Source organism: Poeciliopsis prolifica, unplaced genomic scaffold (genome assembly GCF_027474105.1).
Source record: "Poeciliopsis prolifica strain line A6 unplaced genomic scaffold, Auburn_PproV2 SCAFFOLD034, whole genome shotgun sequence".
Lineage (NCBI taxonomy): Eukaryota > Metazoa > Chordata > Actinopteri > Cyprinodontiformes > Poeciliidae > Poeciliopsis > Poeciliopsis prolifica.
In genome coordinates this window covers 1,007,595-1,029,445 of record NW_026562409.1, presented here as the reverse complement: position 1 = coordinate 1,029,445, position 21,851 = coordinate 1,007,595, and the positions used below count along the sequence as shown (strand labels likewise).

General features: G+C 44.1%; 5 protein-coding genes across 9 annotated transcripts; 2 read left to right on the top strand and 3 right to left on the bottom strand.

Annotated features, from left to right (window-relative positions):
- The first annotated feature begins 3,188 nt into the window (after positions 1 to 3,188).
- Positions 3,189 to 4,899, top strand: LOC129373802 (myosin-7-like). The gene is made up of 3 exons (XM_055051886.1): positions 3,189 to 3,424; positions 4,356 to 4,455; positions 4,507 to 4,899. Exons 1-3 carry the CDS (start codon positions 3,189 to 3,191, stop codon positions 4,897 to 4,899), a joined length of 729 nt encoding a protein of 242 aa, XP_054907861.1.
- Positions 4,900 to 5,447: 548 nt separating this feature from the next.
- On the bottom strand, positions 5,448 to 8,899 carry LOC129373894 (protein SCO1 homolog, mitochondrial). Of its 2 annotated transcripts, XR_008607413.1 has the most exons (8): positions 8,699 to 8,899; positions 8,337 to 8,447; positions 7,870 to 7,960; positions 7,519 to 7,716; positions 7,348 to 7,440; positions 6,648 to 6,763; positions 6,082 to 6,525; positions 5,448 to 6,001 (listed from the first exon to the last, which is right to left on the bottom strand). XR_008607413.1 is itself a non-coding variant. In XM_055052014.1 (7 exons), the coding sequence occupies exons 1-7, from the start codon at positions 8,882 to 8,884 to the stop codon at positions 6,388 to 6,390; spliced, it is 933 nt and encodes a 310-aa protein (XP_054907989.1). In that variant the 5' UTR covers positions 8,885 to 8,899; the 3' UTR covers positions 5,448 to 6,387. The 2 variants fall into 2 exon arrangements, 1 of the variants encoding a protein (XP_054907989.1); XM_055052014.1 differs by having other exon boundaries at positions 5,448 to 6,525.
- Positions 8,900 to 9,135: 236 nt separating this feature from the next.
- On the bottom strand, positions 9,136 to 11,577 carry tmem220 (transmembrane protein 220). The gene is made up of 6 exons (XM_055052015.1): positions 10,496 to 11,577; positions 10,391 to 10,420; positions 10,263 to 10,323; positions 9,967 to 10,090; positions 9,608 to 9,667; positions 9,136 to 9,536 (listed from the first exon to the last, which is right to left on the bottom strand). The coding sequence occupies exons 1-6, from the start codon at positions 10,592 to 10,594 to the stop codon at positions 9,404 to 9,406; spliced, it is 507 nt and encodes a 168-aa protein (XP_054907990.1). The 5' UTR covers positions 10,595 to 11,577; the 3' UTR covers positions 9,136 to 9,403.
- Positions 11,578 to 11,591: 14 nt separating this feature from the next.
- Positions 11,592 to 19,635, top strand: LOC129373893 (dual specificity mitogen-activated protein kinase kinase 4-like). Of its 4 annotated transcripts, XM_055052010.1 has the most exons (13): positions 11,592 to 11,967; positions 12,739 to 12,774; positions 13,412 to 13,444; positions 15,502 to 15,604; positions 15,669 to 15,843; positions 16,583 to 16,702; positions 16,774 to 16,893; positions 16,967 to 17,018; positions 17,089 to 17,216; positions 17,729 to 17,806; positions 18,744 to 18,892; positions 18,975 to 19,020; positions 19,094 to 19,635. In XM_055052010.1, exons 1-13 carry the CDS (start codon positions 11,820 to 11,822, stop codon positions 19,205 to 19,207), a joined length of 1,302 nt encoding a protein of 433 aa, XP_054907985.1. In that variant the 5' UTR covers positions 11,592 to 11,819; the 3' UTR covers positions 19,208 to 19,635. The 4 variants fall into 4 exon arrangements, with proteins under 4 accessions (XP_054907985.1, XP_054907987.1, XP_054907986.1 ...); XM_055052012.1 differs by lacking the exon at positions 13,412 to 13,444 and having other exon boundaries at positions 15,514 to 15,604; XM_055052011.1 differs by lacking the exon at positions 13,412 to 13,444.
- A 526-nt stretch (positions 19,636 to 20,161) lies between these two features.
- Positions 20,162 to 21,410, bottom strand: LOC129373896 (protein NATD1-like). The gene is made up of 3 exons (XM_055052016.1): positions 21,221 to 21,410; positions 20,522 to 20,640; positions 20,162 to 20,459 (listed from the first exon to the last, which is right to left on the bottom strand). Exons 1-3 carry the CDS (start codon positions 21,378 to 21,380, stop codon positions 20,343 to 20,345), a joined length of 396 nt encoding a protein of 131 aa, XP_054907991.1. The 5' UTR covers positions 21,381 to 21,410; the 3' UTR covers positions 20,162 to 20,342.
- Positions 21,411 to 21,851: the final 441 nt, after the last annotated feature.

Sequence of the window (21,851 nt, the reverse complement as noted above, 5' to 3'; positions counted from 1 at the left end):
CCATGTTGCCCCATGTTACCCCATGTTGCCCCATGTTGCCCCATGTTACCCCATGTTGCCCCATGTTGCCCCATGTTACCCCATGTTACCCCATGTTGCCCCATGTTACCCCATGTTGCCCCATGTTACCCCATGTTGCCCCATGTTGCCCCATGTTGCCCCATGTTACCCCATGTTGCCCCATGTTACCCCATGTTGCCCCATGTTGCCCCATGTTGCCCCATGTTACCCCATGTTACCCCATGTTGCCCCATGTTACCCCATGTTGCCCCATGTTGCCCCATGTTGCCCCATGTTACCCCATGTTGCCCCATGTTGCCCCATGTTGCCCCATGTTACCCCATGTTGCCCCATGTTACCCCATGTTGCCCCATGTTGCCCCATGTTGCCCCATGTTGCCCCATGTTACCCCATGTTGCCCCATGTTACCCCATGTTGCCCCATGCTGCCCCATGTTGCCCCATGTTACCCCATGTTGCCCCATGTTGCCCCATGTTACCCCATGTTGCCCCATGTTGCCCCATGTTACCCCATGTTGCCCCATGTTGCCCCATGTTGCCCCATGTTGCCCCATGTTACCCCATGTTGCCCCATGTTACCCCATGTTGCCCCATGTTGCCACATGCTGCCCCATGTTGCCCCATGTTACCCCATGTTGCCCCATGTTACCCCATGTTGCCCCATGTTGCCCCATGTTACCCATGTTGCCCCATGTTACCCCATGTTGCCCCATGCTGCCCCATGTTGCCCCATGTTATCCCATGTTGCCCCATGCTGCCCCATGCTGCCCCATGTTACCCCATGTTGCCCCATGTTATCCCATGTTGCCCCATGCTGCCCCATGTTACCCCATGCTGCCCCATGTTGCCCCATGCTGCCCCATGTTGCCACATGCTGCCCCATGTTGCCCCATGCTGCCCCAGATTGCCACATGCTGCCCCATGCTGCCCCATGTTACCCCATGTTGCCCCATGTTACCCCTGCTGCCCCATGTTGCCCCATGTTACCCCATGTTGCCCCATGTTGCCCCATGTTACCCCATGTTGCCCCATGTTGCCCCATGTTGCCCCATGTTACCCCATGTTACCCCATGTTGCCCCATGTTACCCCATGTTGCCCCATGTTGCCCCATGTTGCCCCATGTTACCCCATGTTGCCCCATGTTGCCCCATGTTGCCCCATGTTACCCCATGTTGCCCCATGTTGCCCCATGTTACCCCATGTTGCCCCATGTTGCCCCATGTTGCCCCATGTTACCCCATGTTGCCCCATGTTGCCCCATGTTGCCCCATGTTACTCCATGTTGCCCCATGTTACCCCATGTTGCCCCATGTTACCCCATGTTGCCCCATGTTACCCCATGTTGCCCCATGCTGCCCCATGTTGCCCCATGTTACCCCATGTTGCCCCATGTTACCCCATGTTGCCCCATGTTGCCCCATGTTACCCCATGTTGCCCCATGTTGCCCCATGTTACCCCATGTTGCCCCATGTTACCCCATGTTGCCCCATGTTGCCCCATGTTACCCCATGCTGCCCCATGTTGCCCCATGTTACCCCATGTTGCCCCATGTTACCCCATGTTGCCCCATGTTGCCCCATATTGCCCCATGTTGCCCCATGTTACCCCATGCTGCCCCATGTTGCCCCATGCTGCCCCATGTTGCCACATGCTGCCCCATGTTGCCCCATGCTGCCCCAGATTGCCACATGCTGCCCCATGCTGCCCCATGTTACCCCATGTTGCCCCATGTTACCCCTGCTGCCCCATGTTGCCCCATGTTACCCCATGTTGCCCCATGTTGCCCCATGTTACCCCATGTTGCCCCATGTTGCCCCATGTTACCCCATGTTACCCCATGTTGCCCCATGTTACCCCATGTTGCCCCATGTTGCCCCATGTTGCCCCATGTTGCCCCATGTTACCCCATGTTGCCCCATGTTGCCCCATGTTGCCCCATGTTACCCCATGTTGCCCCATGTTGCCCCATGTTACCCCATGTTGCCCCATGTTGCCCCATGTTGCCCATGTTACCCCATGTTGCCCCATGTTGCCCCATGTTGCCCCATGTTACCCCATGTTGCCCCATGTTACCCCATGTTGCCCCATGTTACCCCATGTTGCCCCATGTTACCCCATGTTGCCCCATGCTGCCCCATGTTGCCCCATGTTACCCCATGTTGCCCCATGTTACCCCATGTTGCCCCATGTTGCCCCATGTTACCCCATGTTGCCCCATGTTGCCCCATGTTACCCCATGTTGCCCCATGTTACCCCATGTTGCCCCATGTTGCCCCATGTTACCCCATGTTGCCCCATGTTACCCCATGTTGCCCCATGTTGCCCCATGTTACCCCATGTTGCCCCATGTTGCCCCATGTTACCCCATGTTGCCCCATGTTACCCCATGTTGCCCCATGTTGCCCATAAACAGAGTAAAATCAAAGCTCTGTGTCTCTGCTGCTGTTTCATCATTATTTTCATGAATCGTGTTTATTAACATGAGTAAGAAAGGAAAAGTGACATTTTAGCTTCTTGGAATTTATTTGGAAACTTTGTGCAAAATTATTACATAACTAAATGAAAAACACTTTTTTTTCTACCTCATTTTTTCTTTTCATCTATTTAAGATAAAATTGTGAAACTTTCCTTTAGAGTTTCTAGTTTGCTGAGCCGCAGCCTCCCAGTCTGAACTGGTTTCCTTCACTGGAAATCTGCCAGCAGTTCCCACTGGCCAGGTTATTGTTTCAATATAAAAAAAATAACTTTGTTAATGTAAGATTTAAAGGGAACGCTATTGTTACAAAGCTGTGTTTGTATTCTGGATCAAACAGACTGCAGTGGAGTAAAATGAGATTATCTGGGATTATTTCTCCTCCACTTGTTGCAGAAGAACAGATCAACTACAGTCAGCTTCACTTGGAGCAATTAGCTGATAGAGATGGAAAGGTCTGCAGTACTGACCAGAACGGATCAGAACCGACTGACTTTGTGTTTTTGCAGTGCGTTAGTGAAAACCCAATCGCCTGCATGTTCATCGTTTCTCTATCGCCTCATGATTTAAAAACGCTTCCCTGCCTCTTCATGCTGTTTAGGAGTTGAAACTGGTTAGATTTCTGTGTTTATGCGACTGTGCAGAACACCAGCGGCGTCCGGGTGGACGGCGGCGGCGTCCGGGTGGACGGCCATGATGGCGGAGAAGCTGAAGAAAGAGCAGGACAGCAGCCGCCACCTGGAGAGGATGAAGAAAAACCTGGAGGAGAAAGACCTGCAGCAGCGACTCGACGAGGCCGAAGGCACGGCCATGAAAGGAGGGAAGAAACAACTCCAGAAGCTGGAAGCAAGGGTAAAATATGAGAAATGTCTGATAAAATATGAGAAATGTGTGATAAAATATGAGAAATGTGTGATAAAATATGAGAAATGTCTGATATGAGAAATGTGTGATAAAATATGAGAAATGTGTGATAAAATATGAGAAATGTGTGATAAAATATGAGAAATGTCTGATAAAATATGAGAAATGTCTGATAAAACAGGAGAAATGTCTGATAAAATATGAGAAATGTCTGATAAAACAGGAGAAATGTCTGATAAAATATGAGAAATGTCTGATAAAACAGGAGAAATGTCTGATAAAATATGAGAAATGTCTGATAAAATATGAGAAATGTCTGATAAAACAGGAGAAATGTCTGATAAAATATGAGAAATGTCTGATAAAACAGGAGAAATGTCTGATAAAATATGAGAAATGTCTGATAAAATATGAGAAATGTCTGATAAAACAGGAGAAATGTCTGATAAAATATGAGAAATGTCTGATAAAACAGGAGAAATGTCTGATAAAATATGAGAAATGTCTGATAAAACAGGAGAAATGTCTGATAAAATATGAGAAATGTCTGATAAAACAGGAGAAATGTCTGATAAAATATGAGAAATGTCTGATAAAACAGGAGAAATGTCTGATAAATATGAGAAATGTCTGATAAAACAGGAGAAATGTCTGATAAAATATGAGAAATGTCTGATAAAACAGGAGAAATGTCTGATAAAATATGAGAAATGTCTGATAATTCAGCTGAGACATCAGACATGCGAGTCCCAGAGGACAGAGTACCTCCAGCAAGAGCAGCTCTACTTTCACATATTTTACTCCAGTAAAAGTAAAATGTTCAGCGTAGTGAAAATAATAAATAATAATAAACTATTTACTCCAAGCAGTTACTAAGGTAACAGAAACTTTGGTCGTTGGTCTCATTCTTCAGGTGACAGAGCTGCAGGTAAGAAGAACCTGCAGTGTTTATTTTTAAAGCTGTGCTGATCCATAACTTCCTGTGTGCAATAAAACCCAGTGTGAGGAGGACAGGAAGAACGCAACGAGGCTGCAGGACCTGGTGGACAAACTGCAGCTGAAAGTCAAAGCCGACAAGCTGCAGGCTGAGGAAGCGGTGAGTCGCCTCGCTCCATCATCTGCCGGGTTCATTTATTATGTTTTACAGGAAGAGCGAGCGAACTGCCATCTGAGCAAACTGAGGAAGGTTCAGCATGAGCTGGAGGAGGCAGGAGAGGAGACAGGAGAGGAGGCAGGAAAGGAGGCTGGAGAGGAGGCAGGAGAGGAGGCTGGAGAGGAGACAGGAGAGGAGGCAGGAGAGGAGACAGGAGAGGAGGCAGGAGAGGAGGCAGGAGAGCGGGCAGACATCACCTCCCAGTGGGAGGGCCCTCCCTCCGGGGCCCCTCCCACTGGCCATCCTGCAGGTTTTGGATGGGCCACAGGGACTAAACACTGGAATGAAACGGCTTCATTTCCTCCGTATTGTGTGGATCGGTTCTCCAGAACCTTAATGAGTTCAGTTCCGGTGCAACAGAGGTTCATCTTAACCCTCCAGGACTGAAGTTTGATTTCTGCGCTTCAGAATAACAAGTGAATTATTTTCCTCACGCTGCTGCAGAGCTGGTTTTCCACCACCAGAGGGCGACACGCTGTGGTTTCTACTCATCCTGACTTACATAAAAGTGGAGCTTGTCTTCAGGAAGTGATTGTTACAGAGGCTGTATGTTGCTTTAATGTAATAAAGTAAACAAGTAAAAAGTAAATCTTCGTTTTCATTCTGTATTAGGCCACAGAAAAAGCTTTGATGGAAAAAATGAACAATTATTGTCCTACAAGTTGCATTTGTCCTGCAGAGACATCATAGAAAACTTTTATGTTAATAAATTCAAATTAACTGATACATTTTTGGAAAAGTGACGTGCAGTATCGTATTTAATCCGACATGATGTCAGGATTTGGAGGTAGATTATTATTTTTTCTGAGTGATTTTTCATGTTTTAGAGTCTATTATTTAACTAAACAGGTTTAGTTTCATAGCTGAAGCTCAGTAATTTTTAAATCTAACATTTTTTATGATCATAAATGCACATTTTAACCCATTAGACAGAAGATTTTTGGGTAAGTTTATTGTACATGAAATTTGGAACTGAAAATGAAGCAATAATTAAAAAAAAAACAGGTTAAAAAGGCAATAAAAACTGATAACATGAATGTTTCTGTAGATATTTTGAAAGCATCTTCTGTCTGAAAATTCAAAATACATGAACTTTGTTGTTGAGAGCAACAAGGCCGGGTCACAGGTTGCCACGGTCCGTCCTGTCAGACTGATGGAAACGTTGGATAGGCCGAATTTTAAAACTCACATGAACTAAACTATCATTTTTAATTTTATTAAGCATTTGAATCACTGAAAAAGACTCAAGATTTGACATAAATAAGCTTTAAAGCACTTCCTGCAAATAAAAAAACTTAACAGATTCTCAAAACTGAAGAAACCTTTGATGTTTCCGTGGGCCGCGCTGTGGCGGTTTAGCACAACCCTTAGTCGGCGTCGCACCGTCGCAGGTTCGACTCTCTGTCCGTCCACTAGAGCAGGGGTGTCGACATCCAGTCCTGCAGGGTCGGTGTCCTGCAACTTTTATCTGAGCCTTTGCTGCATCAACCTGAATACAATAATTAGGTGATTAAGGCTCTGGAGAACCAGGAGGAGGTAATTAAACCATTTCATTCCTGTGTTTTGTACCTGAGGCACATCTAAAAACTGCAGGACGGCGACCCTAAGGACTGGAGTCAACAACGTCCTCAGAGAAGAAAAAACGTCTGTTTCCCAACCTGTAGGTGGAGCCAAAACCTCTGGATGTAAACAGGAAGTACTGCTAGTGTCTTGAATTCACCCCCCCCTCAGGAAACCTGAACTGAATGACATCATTTAATTGGCTGAGAAGAAATCCTGATATAAATACAAAAAGACACAAAGTAATAATATAAGACAGCAGCAGTGAGACGCCTGAGGTCAGTCAGTTCATGCCGGGCTTTAAGCCCCGCCCCCTCATCGCTTCTGGTTTTGGTACTTCCTCATGTGAGCTGCGATGGCGCTGCTGATCTCCGCGCTGCGCTTGTTCTGCCCAAAGTAATCGACGAACTCTCCGTCAGGTCCCACCAGGTACATGATGATGGTGTGATCCACCTGCGGGCGACAGCAGCCGGTTAGACGCTCGGCCAGAACGCGGCGGCGCCAGAACGCGGCGGCGCCAGAACGCGGCGGCGCCAGAACGCGGCGGCGCCAGAACGCGGCGGCGCCGGACTCACAATGTAGTCGTTGTCTTCGTCCTTCGGCCCCTGGCTGTAGTAGACGCGGTACGCTCTGGACACCTGCTCCACCTGAGCCGCCGACCCCGTCAGCCCAATCAGCTTCGGGGAAAACTCTGCAGCCGCCACAAAATGAAAAAAGTTACTTCATTAATTAATTTAATTTTTGAGAATGAACTTTTGGAAAATTGATATTTTTGACCCAGTAATGTTCTTGTTTCTCATTCATGTTTTAGTTGTACTTAAATTCAGGTCAATTCTACAATTAAATATTCATCATATCATAAAATCATTACGTTACCAGGGTACAATCTTACAACAATAAAGTCAAAATAATGAAAAAAAAAAGGTTCAATAGTCAGAGAATAAAGTAGTAATTTTATGAGAACTCAGCATAAAAATGAGGAAAGTTAAACATCTCATGAAGTTACTTTAGTATAAGTTTGATTCAATTGAATAAAAATACTTTTAACTCATTAGCATCAAATCATCAGGTGGAGTTTGAAATGATTCTGTGAAGAAAGGATCACAGATGCTGAGACCTCTAGTTTACTTATCTTCTGACTCATCTAGAGCAAATGTCCAGTATTTATCAGAAAATAGATTAGAAATCCTGAACATGCAGCTAAAGACTGAAACACAAACAAACTGATCAACTCCTGACATCAGGAGTAATAACTGCGGATGCGTGTTCCGGTACCTTTCACATACGCAGCCATGGCCTCTGCAGTGTCTCTGTCCGGATCGATGGTGATCAGGAGGGGCGTCAGGTTGGGAAGACTCTTGATTCTGTCTGCAGAAATACAAACAGGAAGTCTGTTAACGCCGCAAACCTCAGCCTGCAGCCCTGTTTGAAAACTCAAGTGATCACCTATCTCATCCACCACCTCGATCATCTTCTCGATCTCGTCGGGGCAGATGTCTGGGCAGTGCGTGAAGCCAAAGTAAATCAGGATCCACCGGCCCAGGAAGTCCTCGCTCCTGGACGGTTTGTTGTTGTGATCGATGAGGGAGAACGGGCCGCCCAGCGCCGGCCGGCCCAGCGACTTGTTCCTCTCCTTCTCAATCACTGGCAGGCAAAACGGCAAGACACAGATCAACGCGCCATCCTCTATGCACAAAAACACTTTTTCCAACATAATCCAAACCGTTTCCTCCTGAATCGGCAGGAGAAAATCAGAGTCCAAGTTTTTAGTGCCACTTTATACGCCGAGCTACTCACACTCCTCTTTTTCCTTCTTGAAATATTTCATCCCTCCCAGCAGAGCTCCTCCGATAGCAAACGTGACCGCTAAAGATTTCCATGTCACAGGCTGAAATGTTCAGATGGGAAACATGAACCAACAATCAGCTCCCTGATGAATGAGCTTCACACTCACAGGAGCAAAAATCCCCAAGACAATCTCCCAAAACCCCACAGGAAAACCTGAGATTTCAGGGCATATTTCCAAATATTTATCACAAAAAAATAACGACATCCACTGTAAGACATGGTGGCGGAATCATCATGCTGTGGGCTCGCTTTTTGTTACCCTAAAATTTGGATTTTTGTTATTATTGTCAATTGGTGACCTATGTCACTTTAATGACTTTTGATTTTTGTGTTTTTATAACTTGGAACTAACTTGCTGCTTACATGTGCAGCACAAAGTTGGAAACAAAGTTTCTTTTTTACATTAAAAGATTTACCCCTGACTTCTTGGACTTGTCGCCTGATGAGGGCAGAGAGGAAACCGATCTGGAGCTGTGAAGCTTCAGCCATTGTGTTCCTCTGCAGCTGTGCCACCGGCTGGCGATCACCTGAAAGAAACAGGTGCAATATGGCAAAAGCTTTTTATAAATCACCATATCCAGTTTTTCGTGGAAAGCAATTTTAACAAATAAAATTATGAATTAATGTACAAAATGACACCGCCGAATTTTGAGGAGGATTACACAGATAAAGTTGCACTTACAATAAAGTCTACATTTTCACTTAATTGTACGTCAAATGGAAATCGGCGCTAATTTGCCAGTTTCTTCTATGGAGTTCGGCGGAAGCTTTGACCTACCAGGTAGCAGAGCTCAGTCCGCGCAGACAGCGCGTGTTTCCGCCCGGCTTCCCTTCCACTTAAACTGTGAGCGAGTCTGACGGTTCGGTTCTGGAGGGCTTTACTCTGAACCAGCCAGCAGCCCAGGTTCTGGAACAGAGCGCTCATGTTGGCTTTAACCTTTACGGAACCGCTACTGCTTAACATCCGGAAGTTACATGAGCCTGAACGGCTGTTCTGGGGTCAGTGTGACGTCAAAGTTAGAACTTTAACGTCTGAGCAAACTGATCTGGGATCAGGCGGTTCAGACGTGTCTTCTTCTCCTTGTTTAACGGCGACGCTGCTTCGGCGCAATACCGCCACCACATGGAAAGGAGGGGAAATGCGGATATCAAACGGCTACCTAATTAAACCACATATTAGACAATCAAAAAGAACAGTATTATTTATTTTATTTTATTGATTGATTGATTAATTTAATCTTCTTCAGTCTTCACTTTTAAGCCTGGGAGCTCTTTTCTGCCCCCTAAAGTAAAAACAAAGTAGTGCAGATGGAAAAAATAGACCTTGTTTTATACAGGTTAGTTATTTACACATTTTGAAAAAAACAACATCCAACAAAAGTTACCTTGAGATTAACATAATTTTGGTGTAATCAATATATAGATCTACAAAAATGAGTACTTCTTTGGCAAAGGAAGGAATGTTATGGCAGGTGAAGCTGCTCTAAATGGCAGTTTTACAGTGAGACGGCCAGTCTGACCGCAGATCCTTATTGACATGGTAGTAAAGCCAAGACACAATGGGGAAAACTGTGATGGCCACAGCTGTGGAGACGCGCAGCTTCCCGACCGGAGCGCTGAGGAAAAACACAGCAGAGTCAAAATCTATCAGAAACTCAAATTAAACTTGAGTTAAAGAGCAAATTACCTTCCAGAGCGGCGACACAAAAGAAGCCAAACAGCCGTCAACATAAGACCAGAAAATTCTCTAAAGAGGGAATTTGGAAAGCAAAAGGAGATTATTAATAGATATTAATCCATTACTTCTGTCTTTAATTGGCCGACAGGCTTATTTTTACCAAATATTTGATAAGCAATTACTGTTATGTGTATTAATACCAGACTTTTTCCTTCTACTTAACTTTCCATTTCTGTGCTGGGACTCTGAACAGATTTTATGCTCTGAAGACAAACTTATTTTGGATTATGTCACAGCTTTTTTTAATTTATTTTAACCTTTATACTCTTTATATCTTTATTTTCTTTTTGACAGGAGCCTCAGCACACCTGCCCTCCTCCTGCTGGAAGATCTGCGTCGCTCGCTGCGTGTAAAGTTTCCATGCTAACATGAAGATGGCTGCGCTGGAGACCATCAGGTGGAGATCAGCAACGCGCCTCCAGGCCAAAGTTTCTGGAATTAAGAAACAGAAACAAAACATACAAAAAGCAGCTGTGATGTAACCATGTCAGCCAACAGATGGCGATGTTAGAACTAATAAATGTTCTGTAACGGTGCAGAGTCCAATGACTTCTCCTGAAGAGAGCAAAACAGGATGTAGTTTCTGTGAGACTCTCCTGCCTACCTGTGACACGAGGTCTGAAGCCAATAACCGCACAGAGGACAGCAGGAACTGCATAACCCACCTGGAGCAGAAACACGTCAAGTTCGCCCTGCAACCCGGGGAAAATACTGCGCAGCCGCTGTACCTACCATCCATAAACCTGCGTCTGGATCATTGATCTGAAAGATCAACGCTTCACATTATGACCATGAAAAGAGCAAAACCAGAGCAAACACTCATTTATCAAGCGTTACCTGCACATAGGAAGCCAGAGTAAAGAACACACACATTAAAACGTTACTTAATCGCCAAACTGTGGAAAGACACGAGATCTTCTCACAAACTTCTCCCATCGTTGTGTGGAATCGTCCCTTTTCTCCTCCTCCCCGCCCGGGCCTCCGGGACGTACAGACGATACTCAGCAGACGCACCTCCCGTCGCTGCACTGACGAGGGTGCGTTCGATTTTCACTTCTTCAGCTGGAACATGCGGGGTGGAGAACATTTCTATGTTGAATTAATAGAAAATTGATAAATATGGTAATGATCTTTATATCTGACGCAAATGATTCAATAAATCTCATTCTGCTCTTTTACAAACTTTGCGGAAATACGTCATAATGGCGTCTGCTGTGAATAACATCCAATCACAATTAAAAGTTGTCACAAAATTGGTAACCAAAGAAGGATAAAATAACTGATAACATATAGTAATATACTTTTTAAATGTTATTTGTTGTCAAATCACATCAAAGGCAGTTTGTTTAGCAAATCTGAACTATTTCCCACTGACAAAGAAAATGAAACGCAATATAAATTCAATAAAATACAGCAAAATATTGCTATGGTTAAGGAAACTATAATGAACTGCTAGCAAAACAAAGGAACAGATAAAAAAAAACAATATCAGAGAAATGTGACAGATTAAAAAGAACAAAAAAATTACATTTGAAAACAAACAAATAGCTTAGAAATAAATGTAAGAAATCCTTTGAAGTTGGAAGCTGGAGTGAACAGTTTTCACTACTTACCGTGATATAACATACATTACTGGTGTTTCTTCCTGCTGAGTTTAATATTTAGTAATGATAATTTGTGTAATTTATTTTATTTTAGGATCTAAAATACATTTCCATATAAGCATTGTATTACATTCTTTAAATGTTGACTCAAATAATCAGTCACCCGGTACTGCAGTAACCTTTTGCCAAATACTTTTTAATTTTACTTGAGTAAAAATGCGCTGAATTTACTGCATGCTGGTTTTGTGTTTTATTTTGAAAGAGCTGCTACAAAACATCCGGTCCCTCCTCGCTTACTGCAGTCAGTGGGTGTTGAAATGTCAGCTGATTGTTAGCCTGCCCTGCTAGCTTAGCTGAGTTTGTTTGTGTCATAGCCGCCTCTCCCGCAGCCCCCCGAGCCTCCGCGCGTGTTTCTCCGTTTCACGGACTTTTCGTCCTTCGCCGCCTGCTTGGTTTCGCGGGGCTCAGCGCCGTCAGCGTTGATTCCCCAGCAGCAGGGAGGAACAGGGAGGGAAGTTACGGTTCGAGCCTCTGCATTGCAGCCCCTGGCGCTGCTGATGGAATTCAAACACACAATGGCGACTCCTGGTCCAAACGGCTCAACGACAGGCAGCAGCCACGGCAGCAGCAACGCGGGGTCCGTCACGCACCTCTACCAGCCGCCGCAGCAGTCCCAGCACTCCGCAACGATGAGCGGCATGCAGGGTAAGCGGGGAGGCTCCGGGTCCGCTGCCGTGAAGGTGAAGCTAGCGCGGCTAACCCGGGAGGCTACACCCTGCACTGACGGATCTGTCACATTTTGCACAATGAGTTAGCAGCTTTTTAATTACATAAGAGGGAACAGATGATCCGGGAGATCCACTGCGAGTGTGAGGTTCTGCGTTTACAATGTCTCTGACAGAATCCCCGTTTATTTACTGTTTCTCTCAATTAATATTTATTGCATTTGGCTGAATGAGGTCAGAATGATCTGAACTATAATTGATTATAACTGATCAGTGGAACAGGATTGAATTGGACCCAAAATGGAAATAATTGAGCCAGTCCAGCTGGGATCCTGATCTGATCCGCTTCAACCTGAATGAGTTAAACTGGAAGCTAACTGTGTTTGTGTGTGAACTGAACTGGAATTAAAGTGGATTTAATCTGTGTTGGATTCAAATCTTTTCTGGGTTAGTGTGGATTGTAGTAATTTATAATAAACTTGCGTGAATTAAACTGTATGAACCTGGGCTGTGACTGTAAGAGTGGAGGATTAGCCTGGTTAAACTTAAAGTCCAGCTTAAATGAATCTGTGTTAAAGCCTTTAAAATTGAGTTTGGTGAGTTTTTAATATTTCCCAGCGGATTTGAAGCTTTGAGTCGAGTCGCTGCTGAAACTGGAGCCGCTTTTTGTTTCAGTCCAGATTAAATCGGATTCTGCTGACTGTGCCACGGTTCTGATTTCTATGCAAACTCTGCCTGTTTTAACTTTCAGAGTCCAACACCTGCTGGAGATGTCAGAGTGAAACAGGTACACACACTGCTGTCACTCACCTGCTTCAAAGTAGTAATAACTTTCTATTTTTAAAAATATGCTCTTTGATTGCTGCAGCTAAGCTTCACGATGGCATTAATAAATTCCTCATTAGCTGTGATTTATGTAGCTTAATTCTCTGAATGATGTGACAGTTAGTTAGTCCTGATGTGGTTTATGTTCCTCTGACTGTTTCGTTTCTTAATGCTGCTTAATTTTTGCTTCCTAACTCCTGATGTGATGCTGACCGATGGTGAGCTGTCCGGAGAAAATTAAAAGCATTTTTCCATCTGAAATGCTTCTTCCATCTCTCCTTGTGATCCTTTTTGTTTTGTTTTACCTGCTGCTCATGTCTTCCTCTCCTTTACCTCCATTTCATCTCGGTCCACTGTCTGCAGCAGACTTACAGGTGCATGCTAATGCATTTCCTTTCATCAAATGCATTCTGTCTGCAAAAAGATCCTCCAGAAGCTCTAATAACGCTGCAGAGCAACACAGATTTCTGAGAATATGTTTTAAACCTGAGCCGTAAAACCAAAGAGACAAATTTAAAGCAACAGACTCGGATGTCTAACTGACAAAGTAGTCTCCTGAGGATTGTTAAAAAGAATAAAAGCTTTCTTTTCACCTCTAGGGTTTCAGATAAACCTGTCTGGAGCTCACCCAAGTAAGCCAAACTTCTTTTGCTTCAGCACCAACAGCACTCCTCTCTTTCTTTCCGCCTGACTCTTTGGTATGGAGGGAGTCTGTCCTGCTGTTCTCCACTAATCCCAGCCTAATCACCCCGCTGGTCCTCAGGCCTGCACCACCAGCAGCTGGGCTCCACAGATTGCACTGACTCCATGCAAATAGCTGCAGCATGCACAGGAACAGCAGATCTGCCCTGAATGTCTCAGCTAGCGTTCAGGTGTGGCTCCCAGCAGATCTCTGGCTGCTCCTCCTGATGGAGGCCTCTGCCAGCTCCACTCTTCCAACTCTAACTCTGTGGTTTCCAGTGTCCAACTAACAAGCAACACAAGTGTTTGCTTGTCCCGTTTTGTTTCTGGTATTTGGGGTGTGGGTCCACTCCAGCTATCCTCTTGTGTTTGGTGAAAACACTGAAGTTGTCATTTCGAGCGCAGTTTGGCCTATTCCTGCACACATTCCTGTGGTGTTTGGGTGGTGCAAACATTCGATTCAAGGTGAAATCAAAGCAGTCAGTCTTGCATGTTTCCATCATAATGTTTTTATATGTTTAGCTCTGTTTCTTGTTTACTTTTCCACTTTGTGTTTGCATTCAGGGTGAAGTTCAGCATGCTGTGCTGTTTTTGTTACAAAGAGTCGGGGTGCAAATGAAGTGATAAATATTCTAATGCTATTAAAAATCTGAAGATTATAAAGTAGAACGGTCCTGCAGCAGATGCTGGTTTTGAAATGTTCACTCATTCACCACCATTTTGATTCTTATATAGATGCTACATGCTAAGTAGATAAAAGGATTCGCTTCTTTTTCATTTCTTTTAGACACTTTTAAAGTTTCAGATCATCAAACAAGATCTATAATTAATGTTATGATTTTTTAAAAATGTATTTTTAGTTTTTAAACCTCTGCACATTAGTATGCTAACACTTTTAATATGATAAAACTATTAGCTTGGGACTTCATAAGCTTTGCTAACATTAACATGTTTAACATGCAGGTTTCAACGTTAGCAATTTCATAAATCTGACACAACTTTACATTAACACTAGACCTTTGACAGTAGTTTTAGGAAAACATGCTAACACTAATACTATGCTAATGCTAAGTTTAGCATTAGCTTTAGTTAGATGTGGCTCTGACAGTTTCCAGCTTGCAACTCAAAATGTGAACATAAATAGTCTGAATGAAACCAGTTTAATCCATTGTCGTTATCACAGTAAAGCTAGCCCTAATGTTAGCATTAGCAGAAACATGCTACCATTTGTATCTCATAGCATCTGACAGTCATGCTGTTTTCTTAAATTGAAATGACTTTGCATTTATTTCATTGAATTATTATAGTTTGGGGGTTTTTTGGGGCAAAATCTGATTCGCTAGCAAGCATTGCTGGTGGCTACCAGAGCAGTTGGCTACCATTTCTGGTGGCTAGTGGAACAGTTAGCTAGCAGTGATGGCAGCTAGTAGAGCTGTTAGCTAGCAGTGCTGGTGGCTAGTTGAACAGTTAGCTAGCAGTGCTGGCGGCTAGTGGCTGGTTTAAAACTTTAAATTGTTTAAATTGTTTTGTCTGCAGAGTGAATGAATGAACACTTCAAGAAATTAAAAACATTTTTAGCTGGTTAGTCCAGTTCATCTTCCTGATTTATGATTATTTTATGGCTATTTAATGAAGCCTAATGTAGCAACAATGTGAGCAAGAAACTATTTCCAGAGTTCCCAGTTTAATCAAATAGAATATTAATATTCAGTGTATTGATTCTCACATGACAGTTGAGTCTTATTTTATGAATGTTTTTAAACGGCATCATCTACAGCTGATGATCTTTCTGATCTGCAGCTTTTTGCTTCTCACGCCCCTTCTCTCTGGAAATCATTCCATCCTTGTTTTAGTAAATCTTCCTGTACTCATCTTTTAATCTTCCTATTGTCTCATTTTGTGGATTTTGCACATTTAACATTCCTGCTTTTCCTTTTGGACGACTGGTTTTCGTTTTGCTCGGCTCTTTGTGTTTGTTGTGGTTGTAAAACTTTCTCCTGCCGCTCAGGTAAACGCAAAGCGCTGAAGCTGAACTTCGCCAACCCGTCCATCAAACCCTCCACCAGATTCTCCCTAAACACGGCCGGGCCTCCGTTTCAGAACCCACACATGTGAGTGAGCGCCCTTGCTGTTAACCCGGCCGTGTTGGCAGCTCAGTGACTGTTGTTTCTCCAGAGAGAGGCTGAGGACTCACAGCATCGAGTCTTCGGGGAAGCTGAAGATTTCCCCGGAGCAGCACTGGGACTTCACCGCCGAGGATCTGAAGGATCTGGGCGAAATCGGCCGAGGGGCTTACGGCTCCGTCAACAAGATGGTGCACAAACCCAGCAACATGATCATGGCCGTGAAGGTGAGCGAACGACGCTGAAGGAGGAAAAATGAAATGAAATCTTTATTTCAGACAAGTAAAGATCACAGCAAAAATAAAAGAAGAAAACCAAAAATGTCAATAAAAAAGAAACTTCCATATTAGGTTCCAAAAGGAACAGGAATAAGACAAAGCTTCTTCAGTTACACAGTTATCATTGATAACAAATTAACTTATGATGAACAATAATTTTGTCATTTTGAGGCCAGTAAGGAAATAAAACAGTCTCAAAGATTAATAAGCTTTAAATTCTAATTTAACTCTGAGCTGCAAGATATTTTAAATTTACAACATAAATAAATAACATGAGTTATAAAACGACTGGTTGAGACAAAACGCCAAACTGAAAACTTATCATCCAGTTTTTGGTAGAAGGAGAGAAATGAAAAATCATTCTAATGGAAATTATTGAGTTTGTTTTAATTTATCTTTTGATTTGTTGCTTATTTCACCGGGTCTCCTTCTGTCACATCTTACAATCTTTCCAAATTATATCTACATTTATCATGCATCTCCTGTAAAATATCCTCTTTAACAAAACAAACACATATTTTCCTCTTAATCGATTATATTTCAGTTTCATGTTTAATCTGCAGTAATAATAATTCTGTCATCCAGATTAAAAATCTTCTGCAATAAAGATTTTTAAAAAGATGTTTTAAACTGATTTATGGGGTTAGAGTTTGGCGTCATCGTTCTTGCCTGATTTTGTTTTTCTCAGAGGATTCGGTCGACGGTGGATGAGAAGGAGCAGAAGCAGCTGCTGATGGATCTGGACGTGGTGATGAGAAGCAGCGACTGTCCGTACATCGTCCAGTTCTACGGCGCTCTGTTCAGAGAGGTCAGACTCATTCTGGGACTGAAACGCTTCGTTTGTCCTGCAGATGATCTGATGTCCTGTGTTTGTTTCAGGGCGATTGCTGGATCTGCATGGAACTCATGGCTACCTCATTAGACAAATTTTACAAGTTTGTATACGGCTCGTTAGACGACGTGATTCCAGAGGAGATATTAGGAAAAATCACTTTAGCTGTAAGTTTGTTTCTGCGTTTTATTGTTTGCTTTGATTCAATATAATCTGCTAACTCCTGGTTTTGTTCTGCAGACTGTGAAGGCACTAAACCACTTGAAAGAAAACTTGAAGATAATCCACCGAGGTAAGCACTCCCAGCTGCTCTGGTTTCAGTCGTTCGCTCTTCGCTGCTCACCGTCCGTCTCTTCGCTCAGACATCAAGCCGTCCAACATCCTGCTGGACAGAAACGGAAACATAAAGCTCTGCGACTTCGGCATCAGCGGCCAGCTGGTGGACTCCATCGCCAAAACCAGAGACGCCGGCTGCAGGCCGTACATGGCGGTAAGAGTGCTGCGCCGCCGACTTTGAAACTTATAAAAACAAAATTTCTACAAAATCAGTCATTTTGGGCAGAAACAAAGGCAGAAATGAGTCTGACTTGTTTAAAGGTTTAAAGTGTTTCAGGCTGATGTAAATGGATTCAGTGTTTCTGCTGAAGACCAGTTAGATCCGTCAGGATCTGCAGAACCAGATCCATAAAATCCATATATTATCTCGGTATGATTTGCTGTGATCAGATGTTCGACTCCTTGCAGCCGGATCTGCTGGCTGACCTGAGCAGCTATTTCAGGTCTTTAACTAGGCCAGTAAGGCGCTTCCTGCGCTCACTTTCTCAGCTGCAGCTGCTCTGCAGAATGAGGACAAAGCTGCATGTCTGAGAGAGGATGAGGCATCCTGCGGGCTGCAGATGAAAACCTTCATGCTCATAAATCATGTCGTCTGCTTTCCAAAGTCCAGAATAATGCAAAACATTGACTTTCCCAGGATTGACTGTGTTTGTGACGTTTCTCCAGCCGGAGCGGATCGACCCCAGCGCCTCCAGGCAGGGCTACGACGTTCGCTCCGACGTCTGGAGTCTGGGAATCACACTGGTGAGTTTATCCTGCTTTTCTGCTCCCAGAGAGCATCTGGGGAAACACTGATGGGTAGAGCCAGAGCTGAGGTCAAGCAGCAGCAGGTTGAGGTCCGGCAGCAGCAGGTTGAGGTCCGGCAGCAGCAGGTTGAGGTCCGGCAGGTTTGAGGTCCGGCAGCAGCAGGTTGAGGTCCGGCAGCAGCAGGTTGAGGTCCGGCAGCAGCAGGTTGAGGTCCGGCAGCAGCAGGTTGAGGTCCGGCAGCAGCAGGTTGAGGTCCGGCAGCAGCAGGTTGAGGTCCGGCAGCAGCAGGTTGAGGTCCAGCAGCAGCAGGTTGAGGTCCGGCAGCAGCAGGTTGAGGTCCGGCAGCAGCAGGTTGAGGTCCGGTCAGTCAGCGTCTGTTCGTGGCCACTCTGCCTCACTAAAGATCTTCTGCAGCTCATTGTTGGTTTCTGATGGCAGATTCTCTGCTGGGTGAAATAATCAGATTATCCTGAAATCTGGTCAGCATCAGCTTCCTGCGTTATGGCAACAAAACTGATCGGAGACGTTTTATTCACCCAACGACATGAAACCGTCACGAAAACATTCATTGACCCGTCAATCCGTCTGTTTGTCCTCATTGGTCTGTCCATAAATGGTGTCAGTTATCAGAACCGGATGTTGGGAGTAAAACGTCTCCCTGCATTATAATATCTTTATGTTGGATCTTATTGTGTTGGACTGAAGTTTTGTGTTTCTTGCGCGAAGCATCAGTTAATCCCAGGGGATTTTAACCAAAATCAGATTGAAGTTTGTTTTACTGTTATGCAGTAAACCTCATTAAATATGATAATGTGGTGTGTGTGTCTATGTGTGTGTGTGTGTGTCTGTGTGTGTGTCTATGTGTGTGTGTGTGTGTGTGTGTCTATGTGTGTGTGTTTGCATGTGTGTCTATGTGTGTGTGTGTGTGTGTCAGTATGAACTGGCCACAGGACGGTTCCCCTATCCGAAGTGGAACAGCGTGTTCGACCAGCTGACTCAGGTGGTGAGAGGAGATCCGCCGCAGCTCAGCAACTCGGACGAGAGGCGCTTCTCCCCGAAGTTCATCTCCTTTGTCAACGTGTGGTGAGAAAACTGAAACACAGTAACCGCTTCTGCCCTCTGCTGGACACAGATGGGAACTGGCGCTTTTCTTTGTCGTTCGCAGCCTTACAAAGGATGAATCCAAGAGGCCGAAGTACAGAGAGCTGCTGGTAGGTTTAGGTTTATTTAATCTATGTCAAGGTTAGAGTTTGTTTTCATTTCTCTGTTTTCCTTAACCTCCAGAGAGACCCGTTCATCCAGATGTACGAGGAGCGCTCTGTGGACGTGGCCGGATACGTCTGCAGGATCCTGGATCAGATGCCGCCGTCTCCCAGCTCCCCCACATACATGGAATGAAACCCGGTCGGGAAACGATCCGGCAGAAACAAACGCAGCAACAAATCTTTGTGTAAAATTGCTTGGTCCCCTTATTGCAGTGTTAAGAGAAAAAAAGCACCATTACAGTTCAGATTGTATATATTCCCACACTTCTGTTTCTCTATTGTTCTCACACACACACACACACACACACACACACACACACACACACACACACACACACACACACACGTTAGCAGCTGGATCAGTCAGCCGTTGTTGGTATCAGTGACTTCCAGGAAAAATTATGTGGAAATTGTATTTATGGAACCAAAATGATGTGGACTGTAATCATCCTGGCCGTTTCCCGCGACCTGCTCCACCTGTGTGACGTCTGAACGCCGCGGCGGGACGCGTCGTCCGGGCGCCGCGCTGATGAATGAATAAACACGGGAGAACGGAAACCACGACTTCTGTCTTCTTTCATGGAGCTCCTCTGGAAATCTGGGCCCGTATTCAATATTTGGGTCAATAACTGTGACCACACCGTTTCCTTTAACCACAACATTACGCAACGTAAAATTACTAAAATAAATTCATCAAACTCACGCTAATTTACAAAAAAAAAAGTTTTTCAATTAAATAACCTTTTGCTTTATGATGAAGTGAATTTTCAGCCATATTAAAATGGATGCATTTCTAAAAACTAATGGAAACGTTCGGCGTCAGTCAAGTGATCAGCAGCCGGATGTTACTACAGGCGAAAACGACAAAAAGACAGGAAGTAGCAGGAGGGAGATTGTTTTTGTTTTTCCTCACAGCAGCTCTACATTGTGCTGGTTTGTTATTTAAAATCTTAACTTACTAGTTTTGTTTTTGTGCAATGTAAAGGCTTTGGCATGGCGGCCATTTTCCTTTACATGAAAGTGACAACAACTGCACTTCCTGCTGGATTTTAGCAAATTATTTCTGCCTCTAATGATGAAAATGTGCTTTGATTTTATGTTTTTAATTAATTTAAATCTTACAAGTAAGAATAAATTGTACAAATATTTGAAATTATAAAAAATAAATTATAAAAATTTGCAGAGATTTTCTACGCAACACATCACTGGTCCTGTAGAGTCGATTCTGATGTCGGTTATGAAGAGACTGCTGGAGTCATCGGCTGCAGTCAGGAGATAATGAAGTCTTTATACTGCTGCTGCGGCTGCTCATCAAGGTATTTCTTTATGTACCAGCAGGAGACTCGAGCCTTTAGCTTCTCCTCCACCAGGAAGTCCAGGGCTGCCTGCAGGACAGGAAGTCAGAGGAGTCGCACTGAGGATCTACCTGACAGAACCCAGAGTTTACCTGGGACAGGGCAGCAGCAATGCCTTGGCCTCGAAACATTTCAGGGACGAACGTGGAGATCAGGTCCACCTCCTTCTGCCCGGTGAACCTGTAGTGCAGCACGGCGCATTCACTGTCCCCTGGGAGAACAGAAACACACTTCACTGGGTCAATGTGCAGCAATACTGTCAACAAAAACATAAATAATGACGTCATAGAACAGACAGACCAATAATCTGCCAGTGAAGCTAGTTCTTTTTCATCAATATTATAAAATCACTGCCTTAAACCAGCACATATTTCTTGCTGTAAAGTTACTTGGTTAGTTTTGTCCTATTTTAAGAGATATTTGCGGTTAAAACTCGAGCAGGAACCCTGGTCCAGTTTTTACATAAGGACTGAGTCTGTTCTATGAACCTTTGGTTCTCATTTCAATGAGACCCATAATAATAACCCACCAGCTGGGCTTCTGAACCATTGAGGTTGACCCGGTTAGACCCGGTTGGTTTAACTTGCATTCATTCAGACATCAGTGGTTAAAACAGACGGTATCTTAAAATGACATCAATCTAAACGTAATTCTCTATGAAAACAACTGAGATTAAATTCAGCGGCGGGAATAAAAACGGGACTGTTTCTGCTGGAGATGATGTAATGCATATGGACCCGCCGAGCCTCCAGCGGACCCGCCTGCAGAGCTTCTCTCCGGCGGAGGTTTACCTTCGCCGCTGCTGCCCGCAGTGACCGTGAAGCGCCGGTTCTGGCGGTCATGTTGGACCTGAAACCGTCCGCTGCTGCTGCTGCTGCTGCAGGAGGCGGAATGGCAGGAAACGACCCGGCGAGTCAGTCCGAAGAGTCTGGAAGTTATTTTTGAGGCCATTTAACGCGGTCGACACCCCGCACATGCGCAGTGTGGTCACAAGCAGGCTCTCTGCAGTTTGTCCGCCAGAGGGCGCAAAACACGCAGAAATCATGGTGACGTACTTTTGACCTCAAAATATTGTATCTACAAACCATGAACGATATTTAGATATGGAATCTATAAAATCACTCTGAATGAAAGGAAACAATCCGTGATTTAAAAAATAAAAGTCTATATTATTGTGTAACCTTGAAACTGAAATAAATGCAACAAGATATAAAGTAGTCTTATAAATATTCACCTTAAACGAAGAAAAATATATATTTGAGGGTAAAGAATAAAATGAATCAAATTCAATACAAACTTTAACATCATATATTTGAATTAAAATGAGTAATTTGATCTTTGTAAAAGTTTTTTTTATTTTTAATCAAAACAAAATTGACTTGAAAATGGAGGAAAAATAAAATAAGTTTCATCTGTTATGTT

Bases quoted from the DNA above. Each gene is read 5' to 3' on its own strand.
- LOC129373896 (XM_055052016.1), bottom strand. From the start codon at position 21,380: ATGGCCTCAAAAATAACTTCCAGACTCTTCGGACTGACTCGCCGGGTC. The intron at 20,641-21,220 runs GTAAACCTCCGC...CTGTTCTCCCAG, and splicing joins TGCGGGCAGCAGCGGCGAAG to GGGACAGTGAATGCGCCGTG. The intron at 20,460-20,521 runs GTAAACTCTGGG...CCTGTCCTGCAG, and splicing joins TTGCTGCTGCCCTGTCCCAG to GCAGCCCTGGACTTCCTGGT.
- LOC129373893 (XM_055052010.1), top strand. From the start codon at position 11,820: ATGGAATTCAAACACACAATGGCGACTCCTGGTCCAAACGGCTCAACG. The intron at 16,894-16,966 runs GTAAGTTTGTTT...TTTGTTCTGCAG, and splicing joins TAGGAAAAATCACTTTAGCT to ACTGTGAAGGCACTAAACCA. The intron at 17,807-18,743 runs GTGAGTTTATCC...TGTGTGTGTCAG, and splicing joins GGAGTCTGGGAATCACACTG to TATGAACTGGCCACAGGACG.
- LOC129373802 (XM_055051886.1), top strand. From the start codon at position 3,189: ATGATGGCGGAGAAGCTGAAGAAAGAGCAGGACAGCAGCCGCCACCTG. The intron at 3,425-4,355 runs ATGTCTGATATG...GTGCAATAAAAC, and splicing joins TGTGTGATAAAATATGAGAA to CCAGTGTGAGGAGGACAGGA. The intron at 4,456-4,506 runs GTGAGTCGCCTC...TATGTTTTACAG, and splicing joins AGCTGCAGGCTGAGGAAGCG to GAAGAGCGAGCGAACTGCCA.
- tmem220 (XM_055052015.1), bottom strand. From the start codon at position 10,594: ATGGGAGAAGTTTGTGAGAAGATCTCGTGTCTTTCCACAGTTTGGCGA. The intron at 10,091-10,262 runs GTAGGCAGGAGA...TCTTAATTCCAG, and splicing joins CTTCAGACCTCGTGTCACAG to AAACTTTGGCCTGGAGGCGC. The intron at 9,668-9,966 runs GTGTGCTGAGGC...TTCCCTCTTTAG, and splicing joins TTCCAGCAGGAGGAGGGCAG to AGAATTTTCTGGTCTTATGT.
- LOC129373894 (XM_055052014.1), bottom strand. From the start codon at position 8,884: ATGTTAAGCAGTAGCGGTTCCGTAAAGGTTAAAGCCAACATGAGCGCT. The intron at 7,717-7,869 runs GTGAGTAGCTCG...TTTGCCTGCCAG, and splicing joins CAAGAAGGAAAAAGAGGAGT to TGATTGAGAAGGAGAGGAAC. The intron at 6,764-7,347 runs GTACCGGAACAC...TGGCGGCTGCAG, and splicing joins CATGGCTGCGTATGTGAAAG to AGTTTTCCCCGAAGCTGATT.